Consider the following 14,059-nt stretch of genomic DNA (forward strand, 5'->3'; position numbering starts at 1 on the left):
ATGAAAAATACCATAAAGAAGAAACTACATTGGAAAATGTCTGACATTCTTCTGAAATAGGGTCACTCCTGATGTAGAAAACTTTGAACTATGCAAATCTTAAGACTCAGGCCTATATACAGAGAAAAAAATTATGTGTTGACAGCTAATTCTCGACTAAAGAACGAATTACTCTATTTGGCTGGTAGTTATTAATTTCTTACTTACTATACTTACTCAGTGATGCTCATATCTCTGTGAAACATCATACGTAATCAACCTTTGCATTCTCAGATGATTTAAACTTCTCATTTTTAAACACGAACATAACTTAAGTTCCTGGCAAACGACTCTTGTTGATTACACAAATGAGCTCTTAACTTGAACCACATGAAACTTTTAAACAATGATTTTCAATAAAACCTCTGCTTCAACCTTTGAGGAACGAGGCCATTTTGGAGCTGGTAAAGCTTTATGAATTCTCCATCATCCAGGACTGACTGAAGTGGGCTAGATTATAATGTTTATGGGGAATAAAAAACAGTAATGCTGATTTTCCCCAAGAAGGAAGAGAAAACAATAGCAAAAGGATTGGTCAGTGTGTCTGTATGAGGTCTCAGGACAGCTGCAAGTTTTTCTCTGAAATACCATCTTAAAAGCTGCACATTTCCTTGATCAGCTTCAAAATTCTTCGACCAATAAATTCTGTCTCCCCTCCCCACCATCCACTATTAAGTGTATATTAAACAACCTTAGGAAACGTCCTCAAACTTTTTTGGCAAACGGGGTACACAACAAGACAAATATGTATGCATACAGAAATACCGGATTAGGTGTGAAATGGAGAAGTGACAAAAAGTGATGGTGTTTAGGGAAGAAGGATCAATATGCATGAAAGTAGTCAAGGAATGCACGGGACGGATCTGAGCTGTGCTCAGGAAACCAAGCAGGTTATGAGCAACCAGACAGAGGCGGAACAGGTCACTTCTCGAGGACAATAAAGAGACGGGCTTGCTTAGAGCCACGGGTTTTTACTTTGGACAGAGTTATAACAATTGGAGATACATGGGTAATCTTGAGTAAGTACCTTGTTAAGTTCAACTTTATTTTGGATAAAGACTGGCGACTTTAAAGACTTAGGAGAAAATGCGATGTGGTGAAATCCATGGTCTTTGGAAGAAATTTCTCTGTAAACTCTTTTGGAGTTCACTTTAGGAAATGGAAAATTTCCTCCCACAGGGCTCAGCAGTAAGGAGAGCAATAAAGAGGAGCCACAATGCCTCCTGGGTTCCTGGGCTATCTCTGCTACCAAACAGCAGTGACATATCAGCCAGCTACTAAAATCTTAGTTACTGGACCTAGTTCCCTCACTAGCAAAGATTGACATGGGGAATGAATGAGCTCCCACTTAGAGCACTTACAGTGACCAGTACACAGGAAGTACTAGATCCTCTGCTTAGAATCACAATGGGTGAACACTCACTGTAAGTTATCAAAGGAAATGGAAAGAATATCATCCCATAAGAGGACTATTACCTGAGACTCAGGGAAACCAGACATTTGAAATGTCCCTTGCGATGATCACTAAATTTTGTATTTATTTTATTTTTATGTAGGAAAAATATACTATTCCTCAACCTCTACTGTAAGGCTGGTAGCCCTGAGAACTCCTTCTTTAACGTAGCATGTTATGGATGTATTAAATTTTGAATTTTTAAATACTTCACCAAGATTGTTTCTCAATCTTCTGGCTGAGATTAAGTGTGTATATCTTACCATGAAGTGTTTTTTTCTGAAATGGGAAAGCATACTGACCAGGGAATTCAGAGACCTCGATAACACTGGGTAAAGCAGACCTCAGAATTCAAGTGTCCCAAATGTAAAGTAAGGTGCTGGCAGCCTCAGCCAACCAACTTACCCAGCAAGGTTTGCCAAGTTTGCAAGCCTATCTATCGATGCTATACAGTGACAGTGCACAGAGCACTATAGGTTTCCCAATGGAATAAATCCTGGAAAAGGGAACATATATTTCTGGATACAAATTTAACTTCCTCAGGGAGAGAGAGCTCTAAAACTCTCTGGGGACTGTGGGTATGTCTTCAGCATGCTGAACGGATGCCCTTGCAGGACACTGAAGTCTGATGGGGCTGTACTGCCAGCCCTGGGCCATGCCTGGGCTCAGGAAGGCCTGAGCACTTGCTGCTAAACGATTCTTTACCTTTCCATAACAGTTATCCTGGGGCTACTGTGCCTTCAGTATGACACTGATGACTTTGAGCGTGCACATCTGATTGCCCTTGCTCCATGACCTCCCCCACGGGACCACAGTGACAGTGGGTCCCTGTTTTGTCTTTATTAACGGACAGCTTTTTTATTGTTTTTCATTACCACCAGAGTGGCTATTATCTGCCACACTGTCTGAGATCCATTACTGCCACCTTCTTTCCTTCTCCCCTTTCCTGTCTCATGCCTCTCCATGCTTCCATCCAGAACTGCCATCTCGGTGTGACAAGGCCAGCCTTCTATGAGCATCAAATAGTCCTCACCATCCAATCAGACCCCATCTCACCCTTCTCATGGGACACCTGTGCTCATCAGCGCAGGCCCTTGAGACTGTGACTTGTGACCAGAAGAGCATGGGATTAGAAATCAGAGAATCCAGGCTCAGTCTCCATCCCACCACTTACTAGCTGTGTGACTTCGAGTAAATATGACACTTAGTGTCTTCTTATGTATAATGTGTATACTGCCCATGTCTCAGGACTGCAATGAGGATTAAAGGAGTGCATGAAACGGTGAAACCAAAGGGTACTGTGGAATGATTCCAGCTCCTTCTAGGAATGAAGAAGCAGCTCCAGAAGCCAGATTGTGCTGAGAGGCTGGCCTCCAAAGCCAAGGTTTTCCTTTATTTAACTGCCTAAAAGGAATTCCGAACCTCATCCCAATAATCCCTCCAGAATAATAATATCTCTTGCACTAACCATATTTATACAGCCCTCTTGAACTTAACAGATCCATTATGTATGGCTGGAGTGTCACCTAAATCAGATATTTCAAAATTAATATTTATCATTCTTTACTTTCTCATTAAGCAAAAATACAGAAGAGTAAAATAAATTTAATCACCCATAACTCCACCACCAAGGGAAAAACATTCTTAACATTTTAATGAATCTCTTTCTAGGCGTTTTTCTGATTAATTTTTAAAATTATATACAACATATTATTTATGTACAAATTTAGCAACTGGTCTTTTCCATGTAATAATATATCAAACATTTTCTCAATATTCCAACTCTTAGTTTACAAACGAAGGATATTTCGAATCTATTTCAAGTTTATATGGACATCGTAGACCAACAGAAAATTTTATATATCAAACTTTTTGGTTTATTTTAAATGCTCCAGAGAGTTGAATGTTTATAATAAAGGGAGTTTTTATATATTGGTAAAATTCAATTAATGAGTAAATGTAAAATGCTAGAAAAGTAAGCTGAGTAAACATAAGTAAATTCAATACTATAAATATTATATAGGCTATACCATCTAGAATGCTAAAATTCTCTCAAATGGCACATTTTTAGATATGCTTAAGGTGCTAACAAATTAACAGAAACCATGAATAACACAGTCTTTATGGATAATTGATTAATCAAAGTTACTGCCTTCATTCAAACCTGCATCAGAAACAAAGAAATGCTGTGTTCTAAGTGAAAATAAAAGTAAAATTTAAGGTTCTACAAAGTGATGACCCACTTTATATTCATGTGTCATTATAAATGAAGCAATAGCCTCAAACTGAGAAAATATGAAAAATACTAATCATCACAGCTTATCTGCAACTTTAAAAACCTCTATAAAACCCTGGCATTAATCAACATGAAGAGAAGAAAGCCAAGAGCAGAGCAGATTCCCTCTTCCTTTGATAAACTGGGGACACTACTGACAAAAAAAGACTCTTAAAAACCATTACTGATCTTTCGCCCTTGGATAAATATTGGTATGCATTTTCTATTTTAAAATATTTATGCCAAAGACAGAGATTAGACTGCCAAACTTAGGAGAATGTGCAAAAGAACCTCTGCAAACAAAAGAGATAAAAACAATGAACAAAGGATTTGAAGGGTCAAGTCACACAGGAAATTCAAAAGGCCAAATTAATATGAAAAGACATTCAAGTTCACTAATAAAGAAATGCAAATTTAAACAAGGGGCTATTTTTTGTGTATCAAGTTGGCGAAAATTAAAAAGATAGAAAAATATGGTAAAACAAATGTTCTCAAATTCTTGGAAGGCAATCTGGCAATAATATCAAAATTTTAAAAGAGCATGGACTTCCAGCAATCCTACTATAATGAATTTCTCCTACAGAAATAGTAACCTAAGGCATAAAGACTTACAGAAATACTACCTGTAACAGACAAAAAGGAAAATACCTAAAACACCTAAATCAACTTACCATTTAGAGAATGGTTAAGTAAACTATGCTTATGTCCACACCAAGAAATTTTACTCAGCTTTAAAAAGAATGGAAAGGGCATTAAATAATAACAACATGAAAGGATGCTCGTGATATATCACTGCATGAAAATTAATGCAAAGTGCATAACCATATGTATGGTATGATCCCATTTGCTGTGGGAAACAATAAATGATACAAGTGACATATTTCTATGTTTTTTAAAAACTTATTTGAATATGTATAGAAAATGATCTGTAAGGATAAACTCTAGGCTGTTTCTAGTTTCTCTCTGGAGTTATGGGTATGTGATGATGTGAGATGGGGACTAAGTTTTTAATTTATAATCTTCTGTTTGAATTTTTTAATAAGCAGACAGATCACTTTTTAATTTAAAAATAACTAATAAAGGGGGAGAAACACTCTCAAAAAATTAAAATGCAACATATTAGCACGATGAAAAAAAAATTTTTTGGGGGGGGCTCACAATAAAAATTTTTTAAAGCACCTCAGCACATCTACTAGTGAGTTAGGTAGTTACATACTGAATAAGTAGGCTGGGTAGTCAAAGCGTGATTGTTTAATATGATGACTAAGCACCAAATGTGAACACCCTGCTTACCTCTTCAGGTGATAAATTTTGTGTGTATACTGTCCCTTTTCTCCATCCTTTTCATAAGGTTCATTCTTTAAGACTTCAATTCCTTCTCCACCACCAGTCTCATTCTTACTGGCTTCTGCAACAGAGTAAAGCTGCCCAACCTGATACTGAAATATCAAAGAGTACAGAATTTCAATAAGTCAGCATAAACGCAGAAACCTCCTGTGCTAAAATCTTATTGTAGATATAGAAAAGCACATCCGAACAATTTAGCACATATGTTCTATATGAAAACATGACTCAAATCAGAAATCAATATGTTTAGAGAGACAAACACCAGATGATCCTACAGCTTCAAGAAACTATAATATTTCACAAGATTTCCATTATTTAAGAAAACTGTTGGTTACAAATATTCTGGTGCTTTAACATATACTATCCACTTATCAAGACATCTTGACACTTGTTTCAGTTTTTTGAATAATAAATACACATTGTATTTTCCAAAGCATTTTCATATCTATTATACCTCATCTAGTTTCACAAACTTCTAAAGAAGGTATGGAAGGAACATAATTGTTACTTCGCCAAATAAGGAAGCTGAGCAATCGGAATACCGTTCTCAATAATGAGGAGGGATATAGAGTGTAATAATAAAAGCCTACAAGTACAAAGAACCATTACAGTCTACTTTTAGTAGACCTCTGGGGTGTTCTTTTTCACGCTTATGTACATGACATGGCTGATCTGGTCCTTGCCCACCTAAACACAAACAGTACTGGGTATCCAGGGTCAGAACGGTTAATTGTGAAGTTCTCCAGTAAACAGAAACTGTTTTTTAAGTATTTATAAATATGCAAGTATTACCATAAAAGGCAAGAAATTGCTGATAGTGGTTTCTATTTCATTTTAAAGTGAATGAGACTTCTCAGTGGACTTCACCAATACCTGTGGGTGGGCAGTATTGTTCTATGCCAACCTGGAGTTTCTAACAGTTCCAACAAATGATAAAAAGCAAAGTTCTTGTGTTCTAATGACTCAATCATGGCATTATCTCCAGTCTCTACAAATTTGGCTAAATTTCTTCTTTCCAATGAAGACAGCCTGAAGAAAGGTTTTTTTCTTTTTTAAGCATATTTTCAAAGAAAAGCTACCTCTCAAAAGTAATAATTCAAAACTAACATTTTATTTGAGGAATGAAAAGAGAGGGGTGGTTGTAAGCTCAGTAAATATTCATATCTAAAAAGCCCATGGGAATATGATGCTATCTTGCAGGTTAATCTACACACACACACACACACACACACACACACACACACACACTCAATTTGGAAAGGTTTCTTAAACGCATCAAAAAAGTTTTTGTAGAGATTTTAGACTGCAGAAAGGGCTATCTTTTTTCTTTTGGTTTTCATGATACAACACCAGGGTTAGTCCAGTAATGCTACAATCCTTACCTCCTTCAAAATATACTTCTCAACACTGTGATATTTTGAAAACATGATTAAAATGTCTCTAAGCCAGAGGGTAAATTTGATCTTGGTCAGGAATGGAGTAACAAAAACGTACACAGAAAGAACAACAGTATCCAAAAATATGTTATTAATGGACTGATATTTTGCCACATGCTACTAGGCTTTCATTCTCATTTTTAAGAATAACTTAAAGACAAGAGGCATGTTTATTAACTCCAAATATAACAAAAAGCTGAGATTATTCTGGGTGACAATACCAAGACTCAGAAACTAGCTGAAACCAAAAGAAAAATTTAACAGAAACAAATGTCAATTTCCACATTCAAGTTCAAACAATTGTACAAGTAAAGAATAGGGGTGCCTGGCTTGTCTCGAGTGTTCTAATTCACTTTAATACAGAAACCTCAGGCACTACTGAGGTACATGCGGCTATGTTCAAGTCTACATGAAACAGTGACAGACAGCTAGCTACTCCTTTTCAGTTCCTGCATTTCATTTTTTTTCTGTCTGCCTTCTGTCAGCTGTCACGTCTTAGGTTATCAGTTTGTTTTGTCCCACTTCCAGTTCACTGCTTCTAATCGAGTGTCAGCTCTAGGAAAACCAGATAACCTAGGAGTGCAAGCTGTGCGCAAGTTACAGGAGGACCCAAAGGCCTTTATGGGTTTTCCTACATGTATCTTGATTTCTCAGAAGCCGTCTCTGCTTTTATCCTCATTCCTGGCTATACTACAGAGAGCTACAACTGCAGGACATGGAAGTTCTGAATAGGTGATACATTTCTGTACCGTGCAGGTCAAGGGAGACAATGATCTCTCACGGTTCTGTGGTCAGACTGTGTTGGGAACACTTTTTCAGTTGGGAGCAACAACTACAGCACGTGCAGTGAGCGGTGAGACGAGCTTGTGAGAAAGTCTGGAGATCACATTATATTAGGCCAAATGAATGTGCTGGGAATGTTTAACCTTGTGACCTCACGCAGAGAAGATGGAACAAAAAGGCCAGGAGGAGGAGAGAGAATTGTCAAAAAATACCCTGAAAGGTCACCATGTGCAAGGACAGAACAGGCTTACTTCTCTTTGCTCAAGTGCAAGGAACTGTAAACAACAGGCAAACTTTACAGGAAAGCAGATTTTGGTTTAAAGTAATGACAAATGTTTAAAATATGCAACAGTAAAGTAGGCTGCTTCTCCAAGCAGCAAGTGACTTAACCCTAAAGTGCCTAAGTTGAGGCTGGAACCTTCTTTCTCTGGGATACTGTAGATAGAATTCCTGCACCAGACAGGAAGTTAATCTACATTCTGAGACCCTTCCAAAACAAGGCAGTGTTAACAGAAATTCATTTACAATTAATTATCTCTAACACATCATAATTCACTCTGTCACATAAACTGCAAAGTAAAGGTAAATGAATACAATGAGAATATGTCTTTAGATTAGCATATCAAAATAAACTATGTAAGCAAGACTTACCTCCTGAACCGAACATGGCAAAACCACACGGCTAAAAAGACAAAAGAATAACAAATATGTTAAACATGAAATAGTTGGCTTTAAAACACAGATCTCCACGATTAAAGAGCTTTCGTTTTAAATCCAATGATAGCTTAGTACAAGATGTATTTTATGGAAGAGGGTCTTTGCAATGACTACAGCTCTAAATAAGAGTTTTTAAATGGGGGAAATAAAACTACCCATTCCTGGCTGTCAACAATCACTTACATTTAGCATCCTCATTATACCAGGATCCCAAAAACGCAGTTGTAGAGATTCTTGTGAGGAGTAAAGGAACAAGAGAAAACTCATCACTGAACATTGCAGGGTACAGGATATATTATTTGTAGACTGCCTGGTCAGGTTGCCCTTGTGAAACTTTTAGTATGGTTTCATTCTCCATCTATATATTATGCATTTTGTTTTTATGATACTTTCTCCCAGAATACATGTCTTGAATCTCACGAATGAATGCCTCCAAAAATTGTTCCCCACTACCCAATTATTTCTCAATTTTATTGAGAAAAACAAGTAAAAGGTCCTTTAGACTTAGTAAGAAAAAACTTTACCATGGAAAATACATTGAACTTTATAAACATGACCCCTTTTCAATATAAGGTTTCTGTGTTTGATCTTGTCCAAGAGTTTGTTACTGTACATACAAAAGGACCAGTATAGAGGCATAATGCTCCTAAAGATGAATTCGAAAAAAGAATTCTATGATGAATTATTTTATATATCAGGATATTGCATTTTATCTCCAGATTTTTATAGGGAAGTACCCTCACACTTATTTCCACAATAAGCTCTGAAAACCAAGGCCATCACTGAATATCAAATGTCTCATGATAATAGTTGATGTCCAAGATAGCAACTTTTTCTTTTTTGGCCTCGTCATTCTCAGACTTTTCCCTCCTAACCATCGAGCTACCATAGCAGTGCCATTTAAAATCTTATTTTAACTCTTTCTACTATGAGGAGAGAAAAAAAAAATATCATGGCATTTACCTCAATTTTCATTTTACAGAAAATTCCCAGTAGTTTTCCTCATTCCAACTTCTCTTCAGCTCACTTTTCACCTGTTTCTCTCTCCTTAGTCTCCTCAAACAACGATGCTTGAAAGCCCACATCACCTTAATCTCCAACACGTGTAAAAACACGTCTCCTGTTACTCCCTCCTCCTTGACTACTGGGGGTTACTCATCACTCTGTCTTTCTGATAACGGTCATCTAAAGACAACAAACATTCTCAAAGTCACAATGGTTACTAATTTTTATTCTCATCAAGAATAAACTTGTTATACAAAATCCTTCCATACCTAATCATTTTAGCTGTCTCCTCAGGGTACACAGTAACTTGCTCACTGCCTCAGTAACAGAAAATGAACTACGGCGGAGGCAGGGGGAAAGACTATGATACAGGCTGGGAGCATATTTTGGGAGATACAGACAAAGATACAGTTTGGGAGCATATTTTCAGGGTCTGGAATACAATGGTAAGAAATCTATTAAATTTATTAGACAACAAGGAATCCTGGAAGGTTGTTCCAAAAGGTAAGTGACATAACTACAGCTAACCTGAAGACGTCATCTGTAGGTGGTTAAAAACACTGAGAAGCAGGAAGGTGAGGAAAAGCCATCTTTTGGGAGGCAGGGCAAGGATGTACAAAGGTCCAAATGAGGATGCTGGGATGCGGAGGAAATGGAAGGAAAGAACAGAAAGGAAACAGTTAAAGACTTCCCTAAAGTTCCACAAAACCAAAGAATCACTGCTGAGTAATTTTAACAACTACTCACTAGTAGGAAGATCCCTATTTTTATATACTAACACTTTCAGGGAAACTTACTTCACAAAATGAAAATGACTGATAAGGACATTGTGAATGAATGATGAGTCAAGTAACTTCTTCAAGATTTGCTTAAGAAAAAGTAAAAGAGAAAAGAAACAGGCTTTGATTTTGTATTATTATTCTAAAGGCAGTATTCAACTTTTAGAGCAATTTGAAATTTTTCAAACTTCTCTGAAAATCCTTCTAAAATAATTTTCCAGATCGAACTACAAATAGTTCTTTAAAGCCAGGACTTTTACACTAATGGCAATTTCACCTATTGCTTAAGCAACAACCTGAAGGGAACTCCCCAACCTGAGAAAGTTATTTCTAACCTTTTAATTCATGTCAAAAATAGATGGCATTTTTTAAGACAACAAACATTTGCCAAAGTATATTACAGTTTACCAACATCTTCACATAGGAATGACCTATTCATTGCTCCTGACCAAAAACAATTTTAGAAAGTTGACGTGTGAGTAGGAAGAACCATTTCTTTTGTTAAACAACACTGAGTTCTTACAGTGTGCTAGACTGGATGTCTGCTGTGGAATACTTAAATAAAATAAGCAACAGCCTCTGACCTCAAAAAGTCTAGGAGGAAAATGGGAATTCCCTAGCGGCCCAGTGGTTAGGACTCCATGCTTTTACTGCCAAGGGCCCAGGTTCAATCCCTGGTTGGGGAACTAAGATCCCACAAGCCATGACTCAGCCAAAAAAAAAAAAAACTCTAGGAGGAAAAAAAAAGGCTAGGGGAGACATACATGAGGAGTGAACATTAAGAAATGTAATTGTATAACTCCTCCAGAAAAAGTATTACACCTTGAACACATTTCAACACTTGTTACCTCGGTACATTAAAATTTTTATAAAGAAAGTAATGATTCACAAAAAGCACAGCATGCAAATTCCCAATGAGAATTTCTTTCCATGATTTAGCCTGATACTACTCACATAACTGTCGAAGGGATCTACTGAACACTTAATTCACATTTTAGGAGGGAGGAAATAACTAAGAAAAATGACTAGATCTATGACCTAAAATCAGTTCTGCAACGCACTTGCTATGTGACTTGGGCCAAGTCAATTTCCTCCTGTCTTATTTCCTCCAGAAGTCTTAATACCTGCCACTTATCAGTTACAAAAACTTCAGAGTAATAAATGAGATAACACTTGCATGATACATTGTACAAACGACTTGGAAGAAAAATTTTATAAATCCAAAGTTCAATACTATAAATAAGCTTTAACTGAAAATGTGTCTTTTCTCAGGATCCCTGTCACTGAATAAAGTTATAATTTTTCATTAATTTATTTAACAAATATTTATTGAACACTTACTATGTGCTGGAGACTATTCTAAGAGCTGAGGATGTGAGAGTGAGCAAAACAGACAGATTCGTGGAGTTTACATGCAGTGAGAGAACACATCTAGTAAAATAGAAAAAATAATCATTGTGTTGCATGTTAGTGGTGATAACTGCTATGCAGAACAATAAAGCAGGGACGGCAAACACCAAATGGGGGGGGGGTGCAATTAGATCTTCAGAGAGGGATTCCCTAAGGTGATATTTAAGCAAAGACCTGAAAGGAGGTGAGTTAGTGAGATGAGGGAAGAGCTCTTCATGCAGAGGGAACAGCAAGCAGAAAGGCCCTGAACTGAACTTTTCCTGGAGTAGTGGAGGAACAGCAAGAAAACTTGTGAGCTTGGAAGGGGCAAGGGAAGGGCAGTAACTGAAATCACAGCACAAAATAGTGTTAAGACCTCCTAGGCTATAGTAAAGGCATTGGCTTTTATTCTCAGTGAGATAAGGAGTCTGAAGGATGTTAAGCAGAGAAGCGACAGGAGTGACTTTTTAAAAGAAGTTTGAGAACTAACACTAAAAATAAGCTGTCCGGAGTTAGCTAAATTAAGCCAAGAATTTTAAGAGTTTAAAATCAAAAGAGCATTTGAAAAACCCAAGAACGGGCTACACTCGAAATCCCTAGTTACCCAAGGGATGCTGACAACACGAACCAGCTGTGACAGCTGAACACAGATTTCCTGTGATATTCACAATCCCTGCTGGTAGGAAATGCCGTAACTTTTCAACAAAACCACTTCGCCGGTCTGATGCACCTGGAAACCCTTTTATCTGACCAACCACATGTTAACGCCTCATCTAAACCCCGGGAAGTACACGGAGCCCAGAGTGTCACCCCATCTTAAAGATGTAGAAACTGAGACTCAGAGCAGAAAGATGGCTCTCCCGTGAAGGGAGAGCTTCACTGCCCAGTGAAGAGCATGTTTTCCGGACTCCCGACTCCAGCATGAACTTCAGGGCACCTACGTCCCACCTCCAGCCCCGACACCAGGGCTACCTTTACCTGGCAAGCCCACCTCCCGCGGGTTACAGACAAGCTCTACCCCGGACGAAAAATCACAGACCCGCCGCGTCTCCCCCACCCTTGGGCTTCGGCTGGGTCCCACCCGAGAGCCTGGGGATGGGCCCAGGTTCAGACGGGGGTGAGGGGGTTAGGGAGAGAAGGCGGGTCCCAGCGGAAACTCCCGGCCGCGCCTTCCTGAGCCACGCGCTGCGGCTGAGACCCTGCCGCCTCCGCCCCTGGGTGGGGAGAGGGCAGCACTGTTACCACGACAACGCCAGGGGAGCCTGGGGGTGCGCCGCGGAGGAGCCTCGAGCGGGCCGGGGGCGCGGGCCGGGGGAGGGGGTGCGCGCAGGGAGCGGCCGGCCCGAGGCTCGTTCCTTCTTAGGAATATTCCGCCACTTCTCAATCAATGAATCTCCCACCACCGCCGTCCCGGAACCTCGCTCACGCCCACCGATCATACTCACAATTCTTTAATCAGCACCATCTTCCCGGAACCCCTTCACAGCTGCCGCCACTACCTCTACCACCGCCGCCGCCGCCGCTACCGCCTCTCACGGCGCCTGCGCGGCCCCGCCCCTGCCTCCCGGGCCGCTGCGGCGCCTGCGCGTCCACACCCTTCCGCCACGACCCGTCACGTCAGCGCGCGAGAGGAGCTGGCCCCGCCCCAGTTCCGCGCCCCACCCTGGGCGCGCGAGGCTTCTACTGCGGCTGTGCGGGCTTAGCGCGCACTAAGCGCGCTCTCGGTCGTCTCGCGTCGCGTTTCCTCCGTTCAGTCAGGTTCTCGAGGCGGCTGTGCAGCCTACGCTCTCTGGTGAGTTTTCCAGTCGGTTCCCTCGAAGTCGTTTTCTGGTGACCAGAGCTAAACTTTCTCTCACTGCTCTTGAGAAGGAGGCCCGCCTTCTTCACAGACCCCTCACTTCAGAAGTCCGTGTTAAAGACTCGAGACGGGTCGGAGAGGGGTTGGACGGGTGGGCGCCTCGCGCTCCGGTTCCACGAGCCCAGAACCAAGCCGCGTACAGCTGTGGCTGCACGAGTTCCCAATGCCCACACCCTCCTGCCCCCGAATCCAGAATCCCGCTGTGGCTGTGACCCGACCGCAGGGGCGTCCGACCCTCCCGACCAGCCCCCAGGGGGGAAAGGGGGTGCGCGCCCTTAGGTCCCGGAAAGGGGGCCTGTTGTGGGGAGACGCTAGCGGGTCCCGGTGAAGGCCCCGCACGACCCGGGCGCCAGCCTGAAAGCCAGGAGGTGGCCTTAGGAGGAGTTGTAGCGCAGGGTCACTCGCTTGCTCTGTGCTAGTCTCAGGTCTAGGCCCTGGGATACACCTGGAAGCAAAATAGACACGGTCCGTGCCCTCACTTGGAAACAAATAAGAGAGAATTTGGCGTAGTGGTAAGTGCTCTTCCACGAATACGATAACACAGGGTAGAGGCGAAGGCAGAGTAATCAAGGGAAGGACTCTCCGGAGGCCACGGTTGAGCCTGTTGTTAGCCCAGCCTGTGAAGATGGGGGAGGCATTCCAATTAGAGGAAAATAGACCGGGAGGCTGAAATACGCTTAGAGTAGTAGTTGAGGAGCAGGTGGAGGCCAGGTGTGGCTAGGACGTCTTAAGTGTATGGGGCAGGGGGGGAATAAGCTGGGACTAAGCAACTAGGCCATAGTAAAGAGTTTGCGTTGTATGCTGAGAACCATGAGAAGTTGTTGAAAGGTTCTTAAAGGAATTTAAAAAATCATTAAAACACTTCTACATAAATTTATATGGAATACACCCAGTGGAGTTAAGGCTGCCTCCAAAAAAAGTAATAGTAGTGAAATATTTGCCTAAAGCTGGAATCTTCTCCTAAGGCAGTCGCTGGGA

The 14,059-nt window shown here is 40.6% G+C and overlaps 1 protein-coding gene and 1 long non-coding RNA gene across 4 annotated transcripts in view; one reads left to right on the top strand and one right to left on the bottom strand.

Moving 5' to 3' along the window:
* The window catches only part of PITPNB (phosphatidylinositol transfer protein beta), a gene marked incomplete at both ends in the record, with an annotated part of 59,401 nt that extends 46,664 nt beyond the window's left edge, over positions 1-12,737 (bottom strand). For 2 of the 3 annotated variants that reach the window (XM_079718081.1, XM_079718082.1), the window contains 3 exons: positions 5,061-5,206; positions 7,985-8,015; positions 12,669-12,737. In XM_079718081.1, the coding sequence (XP_079574207.1) occupies positions 5,061-5,206; positions 7,985-8,015; positions 12,669-12,688 (197 nt within the window). Of the gene's footprint in view, positions 1-5,060; positions 5,207-7,984; positions 8,016-11,175; positions 11,301-12,668 lie in introns of those variants that run through there. The other variant, XM_079718080.1, reaches the window with a different exon arrangement.
* A 243-nt stretch (positions 12,738-12,980) lies between these two features.
* LOC307061782 overlaps positions 12,981-14,059 on the top strand; it is a 45,894-nt gene continuing 44,815 nt past the window's right edge. Inside the window, exon 1 of the long non-coding RNA XR_013811201.1 lies at positions 12,981-13,015. This is a non-coding gene — a long non-coding RNA (uncharacterized lncRNA). The remainder of the gene's footprint in view (positions 13,016-14,059) is intronic.

The sequence above is a fragment of the Hyperoodon ampullatus genome (assembly GCF_949752795.1).
Source record: "Hyperoodon ampullatus genome assembly, chromosome: 13".
Lineage (NCBI taxonomy): Eukaryota > Metazoa > Chordata > Mammalia > Artiodactyla > Ziphiidae > Hyperoodon > Hyperoodon ampullatus.